At 52.0% G+C, this 8,635-nt stretch overlaps 1 protein-coding gene across 1 annotated transcript; it reads left to right on the top strand.

Moving 5' to 3' along the window:
- Positions 1 to 4,582: 4,582 nt before the first annotated feature.
- ppp1r3g (protein phosphatase 1 regulatory subunit 3G) lies at positions 4,583 to 5,430 on the top strand (the record flags this gene model as incomplete). The annotated part of the gene is given in 5 exon segments (XM_080521622.1): positions 4,583 to 4,732; positions 4,735 to 4,764; positions 4,766 to 4,939; positions 4,941 to 5,279; positions 5,281 to 5,430. Coding segments are annotated over 5 exon segments (843 nt in total).
- Between the last annotated feature and the right edge of the window lie 3,205 nt (positions 5,431 to 8,635).

The raw sequence follows: 8,635 nt of genomic DNA, 5'->3' as shown, positions 1-8,635 counted from the left end.
TAGAACCTGTACGAGATGGAACAACGGCTAGAACCTGTACGAGATGGAACAACGGCTAGAACCTGTACGAGATGGAACAACGGCTAGAACGTGTACGAGATAGAACAACGGCTAGAACCTGTACGAGATGGAACAACGGCTAGAACCTGTACGAGATGGAACAACTGATAGAACGTGTACGAGATGGAACAACGGCTAGAACCTGTACGAGATGGAACAACGGCTAGAACCTGTACGAGACGGAACAACGGCTAGAACCTGTACGAGATGGAACAACAGATAGAACGTGTACAAGATGGAACAACGGCTAGAACCTGTACGAGATGGAACAACGGCTAGAACCTGTACGAGATGGAATAACAGCTAGAACCTGTACGAGATGGAACAACGGCTAGAACCTGTACGAGATGGAACAACAGCTAGAACCTGTACGAGATGGAACAACGGCTAGAACCTGTACGAGATGGAACAACAGATAGAACGTGTACGAGATGGAACAACGGCTAGAACCTGTACGAGATGGAACAACGGCTAGAACGTGTACGAGATGGAACAACGGCTAGAACCTGTACGAGATGGAACAACGGCTAGAACCTGTACGAGATGGAACAACAGATAGAACGTGTACGAGATGGAACAACAGCTAGAACGTGTACGAGATGGAACAACAGATAGAACGTGTACGAGATGGAACAACAGCTAGAACCTGTACGAGATGGAACAACAGCTAGAACCTGTACGAGATGGAACAACAGATAGAACGTGTACGAGATGGAACAACAGCTAGAACCTGTACGAGATGGAACAACAGATAGAACGTGTACGAGATGGAACAACAGCTAGAACCTGTACGAGATGGAACAACAGCTAGAACGTGTACGAGATGGAACAACAGCTAGAACGTGTACGAGATGGAACAACAGCTAGAACCTGTACGAGATGGAACAACAGATAGAACGTGTACGAGATGGAACAACAGCTAGAACGTGTACGAGATGGAACAACAGCTAGAACCTGTACGAGATGGAACAACAGATAGAACGTGTACGAGATGGAACAACAGCTAGAACCTGTACGAGATGGAACAACAGCTAGAACCTGTACGAGATGGAACAACGGCTAGAACCTGTACGAGATGGAACAACAGCTAGAACGTGTACGAGATGGAACAACAGCTAGAACCTGTACGAGATGGAACAACGGCTAGAACCTGTACGAGATGGAACAACAGCTAGAACGTGTACGAGATGGAACAACGGCTAGAACCTGTACGAGATGGAACAACAGCTAGAACCTGTACGAGATGGAACAACAGCTAGAACGTGTACGAGATGGAACAACAGCTAGAACGTGAACAGAATTAAAATCCTTGGTATTTTTCTCCCTAAAAGGGAAAAAAGCAAACAAACCTCCAGAAGTGAAAGTTGCGTAGCGTCAGCGTGGTGATGTCACCGCTGACGTCACCGCTGACGTCACCGCTGACGTCAGCGGTGATGTCAGCGTGGTGACGTCAGCGGTGACGTTGGTGTTGTGTTGACCTGCTGCGGCTGACGCACTTCCACAGATCCACGTGGAAAGTGTGCGTCCCGCTGAAGCCGCCAGAGAGCAGGACGCTCCGTTTACTCTGTCAACAAGCTGGTAAACAAATCCTCCGCCGTCACGTCCAGCCGTCTGGACCGTACAATGACCCTACACCAGCTGCTGCTGCTCTACTGCTGCTCTACTGCTCTACTGCTGCTCTGCTGCTCTACTGCTGCTCTACTGCTCTACTGCTGCTCTACTGCTCTGCTGCTCTACTGCTGCTCTACTGCTGCTCTGCTCTACTGCTCTGCTGCTGCTCTGCTGCTGCTCTACTGCTGCTCTGCTGCTGCTCTGCTGCTCTGCTGCTCTACTGCTGCTCTGCTGCTGCTCTACTGCTGCTCTGCTCTGTTGCTCTACTGCTGCTCTGCTGCTGCTCTGCTGCTCTACTGCTGCTCTACTGCTGCTGCTGCTCTACTGCTGCTCTGCTGCTGCTCTGCTGCTCTACTGCTGCTCTGCTGCTCTACTGCTGCTCTGCTGCTCTACTACTGCTCTACTGCTGCTCTACTGCTCTACTGCTGCTCTACTGCTGCTCTACTGCTGCTCTGCTGCTGCTCTACTGCTGCTCTGCTCTGTTGCTCTACTGCTGCTCTGCTCTGTTGCTCTACTGCTGCTCTGCTGCTCTGCTGCTGCTCTGCTGCTCTACTGCTGCTCTGCTGCTCTACTACTGCTCTACTGCTGCTCTACTGCTCTACTGCTGCTCTACTGCTGCTCTACTGCTGCTCTGCTGCTGCTCTACTGCTGCTCTGCTCTGTTGCTCTACTGCTGCTCTGCTCTGTTGCTCTACTGCTGCTCTGCTGCTCTGCTGCTGCTCTGCTGCTCTACTGCTGCTCTGCTGCTCTGCTGCTGCTCTACTGCTGCTCTGCTCTGTTGCTCTACTGCTGCTCTGCTGCTCTACTGCTGCTCTGCTGCTCTACTGCTGCTCTACTGCTGCTCTGCTGCTCTGCTGCTGCTCTACTGCTGCTCTGCTGCTCTACTGCTGCTCTGCTGCTCTACTGCTGCTCTACTGCTGCTCTGCTGCTCTGCTGCTGCTCTACTGCTGCTCTACTGCTGCTCTGCTGCTGCTCTGCTGCTCTGCTGCTCTGCTGTTGCTGCTACATTGTTCTGTTGACAACAGAACGGCTCTGCTGCTGCCTGAGGAAAGCTAAATATTCATGGTTCTTGGCTCCGGCTGGTTTGGCTCAGGTCTCGTCAGACCTGAACCATAGAGACGTCTGGTTGGTGAGTCGTCTCTATGGTCCAGGTCTCGTCAGACCTGAACCATAGAGACGTCTGGTTGGTGAGTCGTCTCTATGGTCCAGGTCTCGTCAGACCTGAGCCATAGAGACGTCTGGTTGGTGAGTCGTCTCTATGGTCCAGGTCTCGTCAGACCTGAACCATAGAGACGTCTGGTTGGTGAGTCGTCTCTATGGTCCAGGTCTCGTCAGACCTGAGCCATAGAGACGTCTGGTTGGTGAGTCGTCTCTATGGTCCAGGTCTCGTCAGACCTGAACCATAGAGACGCCTCGTTGGTGAGTCGTCTCTATGGTCCAGGTCTCGTCAGACCTGAACCAGATAGAGACGTCTGGTTGGTGAGTCGTCTCTATGGTCCAGGTCTCGTCAGACCTGAACCATAGAGACGTCTGGTTGGTGAGTCGTCTCTATGGTCCAGGTCTCGTCAGACCTGAGCCATAGAGACGTCTGGTTGGTGAGTCGTCTCTATGGTCCAGGTCTCGTCAGACCTGAACCATAGAGACGTCTGGTTGGTGAGTCGTCTCTATGGTCCAGGTCTCGTCAGACCTGAGCCATAGAGACGTCTGGTTGGTGAGTCGTCTCTATGGTCCAGGTCTCGTCAGACCTGAACCATAGAGACGTCTGGTTGGTGAGTCGTCTCTATGGTCCAGGTCTCGTCAGACCTGAGCCGTCTCGTGGAGGAAACAGGAACCAGGATGGTGGCCTGGTCAAACATGAAGCTCCTTCTGAATTCTCTTCTCTTCAACTTGTCAGTGGCTGTTTGTCTCCTGCAGGTTGTACACACACACACACACACACACACACACACACACACACACACACACACACACACACACACACACACACACACACACACACACCACACACACACACACACACACACACACACTGCTTCCCTACCATGTAGAAGAAACTACATGACTAAAGTAAGAGTTAAAAAGAAGGAAGAGTATATACAGAAGCAACACAGATTAACATGTAAATATATTTAAAAAATGTATGTTTGCTGTTGTTCAAACACATTTTTTGTCCCAAAAAATAGATTTGAGTGTAAAATGTAATAAACCCAAGGTGGAAACAACAACATAACAGTTCTGCTGCACATGAAGGCAAAACTGTTTGTGAAGACTTTCCTGTTTTGGTTAGAAGGAAACATTTCCTGGTGCATTTCAGAGCCGAGTTCATGTTTGAACACAGAAATCTGGCACATTGTATCTTTTTGATCTCACATCTTCATTTGAAAAGTATTTTTTCTAGAATTGTATAAAAATGATTGAGAGATTTTTGTTCGTGACCAATGAGACTTTAGTGAAACGTGAAAAGTTTGAAGTGAAAAAATGTTTGAATCGATTCAGGACAATTGAGCCAAAATACCAAGAAAACTCTGTGAATCAATGATACAAACGTGTCATTGGAATAAAAATAAGTAGTTTTTGTATCCGGTCGGTGTTATATAATCTACCTGTGTGTGTGTGTGTGTGTGTGTGTGTGTGTGTGTGGTGTGTGTGTGTGTGTGTGTGTGTGTGTGTGTGTGTGTGTGTGTGTGTGTGTGTGTGTGTGTGTTGTGTGTGTGTTTGTGTGTGTGCGTGAAGGTTGACATGAGATTCGTTATTGCGCAGCAGCTGAGCGGCACCACCGCCCTCGTTCCTGTTCTGTTCTCAGCACGTTCTCGTCTCGGGGGGGGGGGGGGGGGGGGGGGGGGGGGGAGTGTGTATACAAGCTGCCCCGCTCCGGGACCCCTGGAAGCGGACTCCTGACCCGGGATCCACACATGTCCCGGGACTGGAGCATGGACAACGGCCTGGAGGACGAGGTCCTGGACGACGAGGTGGACGCGTCCCGGCTGGAGAGGTTCATGAGGGACCGGAGGAGGGCCCGGTCCCTGCCGGCCTGCCTGCTGGAGGGCTCCCCGGGGGGCCACGGGAGAAGAAGTCGGTGAAGTTCGCGGACTCCCATGGGTCAGAGCCTCGCGCGGGTCAAACACTTCAGCACGCTGGAGGAGCCGCAGATCCCCAGCAAGGTGCTGTCGCGGCACCGCAGCTTCCCCCCCCCGCAGCACGACCCCCTCAGCGACCTGAGGCACGGCTTCAGGCCCGGCCAGGACCCCGACCCGGGCCCCGACCCGGGCCCGCCTGGTGGCCTGCTTCCCGGAGCCCCGGGACGTGGAGCGCAGGGTGCGGCAGCTCCGCGTCTGTCTGGAGCGCGTCACCATCACGCAGTTCGACGTGCGCGGGCAGATCCGGGTCCTGGGCCACGACGGGGACCAAGAGGTCGGGATCAGGTACACCTTCAACGACTGGCTGTCCCACGTGGACGTGCAGGCGCTGCCGGCGGCTGCGGGCGGCGCGGGGCTGCTGGGGGAGCGCTTCGCCTTCACGGTGTTCACGCCGCCCTGCATGGAGCCCAGCGCGGCCGTGCACTTCGCCGTGTTCCTGAGGGACCCCCGGGGCGACTTCTGGGACAACAACGCGGGGGGGGAACTACACCCTCCGGTCCCGCGGCCCCGCTGGGCGGCGGCGCGGAGTTCCACGACGCCTGATCTGCGTCAAAGCTCTCCAAGCGGGCGCACGGCGTCTGCAGGGCTCCTGTGTCTGCTCCGTGCGGAACACCACGAACTAGTTCGTCTCCGTGCACGAGGCCTTTCCCACCTCCGCGTGAAGGGGTATGGTCACAAAACGAGTCCCACATGAACGTTTGTAGAGGAAAACATCCAATCCTCATCCAATGTGCGTAAAACGGTGCTGGAGACATTCCTGCTGGTGGAGGAACCGCTTGACTTCCCCTCCGTCACCTTCCGGGACCACACCACTCATCTCGACTCGTCTCAGAGCCTCTTCTGGCCTCTCTCTTCTGCCTCCTTCTTCTTCCTCCTCTTCTCCTCTTCTTCTTCTCCTCCTTCCTCTCTTCTTCTCTTCTCCTCTCCTTCTTCTTCCTCCTCTTCTTCTTCTTCCTCCCTCCTCTCCTCTTCTTCTTCTTCTCCTCTCCTTCTTCTTTCCTCCTCTCTTCTTCTTCCTCCTCTTCTTCCTCCCCTGCTTCCTCCTCTTCTTCTTCTTCCTCCCCTCCTTCCTCCTCTTCTTCTTCTTCCTCCCCTCCTTCTCCTCTTCTTCTTCTTCCTCCCTCCTTCCTCCTCTTCTTCTTCTTCCTCCTCTCCTTCTTCTTCCTCCTCTTCTTCTTCCTCCTCTTCTTCCTCCCCTGCTTCCTCCTCTTCTTTCTTCTCCCCTCCTTCCTCCTCTTCTTCCTCCCCTTCCTCCTCTTCTTCTTCTTCCTCTTCTTCCTCCCCTCCTTCCTCCTCTTCTTCCTCTCCTTCCTCCTCTTCTTCTTCTTCCTCCTCTTCTTCCTCTCCTTCCTCCTCCCCTCCTTCCTCTCCTCCTTCCTCCTCTTCTTCCTCTCCTTCTTCTCTCCTTCTTTCTCCCCTCCTTCCTCTCAAACCTGGACATGTGACTGTGGAGGAGTGAAGGACTCAAACTGTCTGGTTCGTCCTCGAGACTCAACTGTCTGGTTCGTCTCGAGACTCAAACTGTCTGGTTCGTCTCGAGACTCAAACTGTCTGGTTCGTCTCGAGACTCAAACTGTCTGGTTCGTCTCGAGACTCAAACTGTCCGGAGGTTCGTCTCGAGACTCAAACTGTCTGGTTCGTCTCGAGACTCAACTGTCTGGTTCGTCTCGAGACTCAAACTGTCTGGTTCGTCTCGAGACTCAAACTGTCTGGTTCGTCTCGAGACTCAAACTGTCGGTTCGTCTCGAGACTCAAACTGTCTGTTCGTCTCGAACTCAAACTGTCTGGTTCGTCTCGAGACTCAAACTGTCTGGTTCGTCTCGAGACTCAAACTGTCTGGTTCGTCTCGAGACTCAAAACTGTCCGGAGGTTCGTCTCGAGACTCAAACTGTCGAGGTTCGTCTCGAGACTCAAACTGTCCGGAGGTTCGTCTCGAGACTCAAAGTCCGGAGGTTCGTCTCGAGACTCAAACTGTCCGGAGGTTCGTCTCGAGACTCAAACTGTCCGGAGGTTCGTCTCGAGACTCAAACTGTCTGGTTCGTCTCGAGACTCAAACTGTCCGGAGGTTCGTCTCGAGACTCAAACTGTCTGGTTCGTCTCGAGACTCAAACTGTCCGGAGGTTCGTCTCGAGACTCAAACTGTCCGGAGGTTCGTCTCGAGACTCAAACTGTCTGGTTCGTCTCGAGACTCAAACTGTCTGGTTCGTCTCGAGACTCAAACTGTCTGGTTCGTCTCGAGACTCAAACTGTCCGGAGGTTCGTCTCGAGACTCAAACTGTCCGGAGGTTCGTCTCGAGACTGTGAAGCTGCTGAGCTCTGAACACAAACGTCATTTCTCCTGTTGGCTTACTAATATACGAAAAGATGAAATGAAATACGATCTAGAAAAGGTACTTGTTGTGAATTTGAATAAAATGATTGTGTAAATGAATAAATAATAACAAAATAAGTGCTGTAAAAAGAAACTAGTATGTGATTAAATAGTCATATAAATTAATAAAAGCGAAATAACAATAAGTGATGATGTAAGTAGATACATTTTGTAAAAAATATGTAAATAAATGAAATATTATTAATTAAAAAATAAGTAACAATTCTTGTGATGTGAAGAAGTAAATAAAACAAATGTTGCCAATTAAATGAAATATGCTCATTTAAAATCAACATCTTTGTAAAAAAGAAAGAAAATTCAATCCATATTTAATTTACTTTAACTTAATATAGTTTTTCCTGCTACAAAAACGGAGATAATTGCTGTTAATGTTTTAACAATACTCGACCAATTAATGGGACTTTTCTTTTGTTGGGTCTGCTTCCTGGTACTGCTCCTGGTCCTGCTTCCTGGTCTGCTCCTGGTCCTGCTTCCTGGTACTGCTCTGGGTCCTGCTTCCTGGTACTGCTCCCTGGTACTGCTTCCTCGTTCTGCTCCTGGTGCTGCTTCCTGGTACTGCTCTGGGTCCTGCTTCCTGGTACTGCTTCCTGGTGCTGCTCCTGGTCCTGCTTCTCGTTCTGCTCCTGCTTCCTGGTACTGCTTCCTGGTACTGCTTCCTCGTTCTGCTCCTGCTTCCTGGTGCTGCTCCTGGTTCTGCTTCCTGGTACTGCTCCTGGTTCTGCTCTGGGTCCTGCTTCCTGGTTCTGCTCTGGGTCCTGCTTCCTGGTTCTGCTCTGGATTCTGCTTCCTGGTTCTGCTCTGGGTTCGACTCTGGGTCCTGCTTCCTGGTTCTGCTCTGGGTTCGACTCTGGGTCCTGCTTCCTGGTTCGACTGTGGGTTCTGCTCTGGGTCCTGCTTCCTGGTTCTGCTCTGGGTCCTGCTCTAGGTCCTGCTCTGGGTCCTGCTTCCTGGTTCTGCTCTGGGTTCGACTCTGGGTCCTGCTTCCTGGTTCGACTGTGGGTTCTGCTCTGGGTCCTGCTCTAGGTCCTGCTCTGGGTCCTGCTTCCTGGTTCGACTCTGGGTTCTGCTCTGGGTCTGCTCTGCTCTGGATTCTGCTTCCTGGTTCTGCTCTGGGTTCGACTCTGGGTCCTGCTTCCTGGTTCGACTGTGGGTTCTGCTTCCTGGTTCTGCTCTGGATTCTGCTTCCTGGTTCGACTCTGGGTCCTGCTCTGGATTCGACTCTGGGTTCGACTCTGGGTCCTGCTTCCTGGTTCGACTGTGGGTTCTGCTCTGGGTCCTTCTTCCTGGTTCTGCTTCCTGGTTCTGCTCTGGGTCCTGCTTCCTGGTTCTGCTCTGGGTCCTGCTTCCTGGTTCTGCTCTGGGTTCTTCATGAAGCATCAAACTGCTTCCAGTCATTTCCTGAAGCACATTGAAACATGTTCTGGTTTGAGGTTCCA

The sequence above is a fragment of the Blennius ocellaris genome (assembly GCF_963422515.1).
Source record: "Blennius ocellaris genome assembly, contig: SCAFFOLD_91, whole genome shotgun sequence".
NCBI lineage: Eukaryota > Metazoa > Chordata > Actinopteri > Blenniiformes > Blenniidae > Blennius > Blennius ocellaris.
The sequence above is the reverse complement of the archived record's forward strand: the minus strand, read 5'-3'. Positions and strand labels throughout refer to the sequence as shown.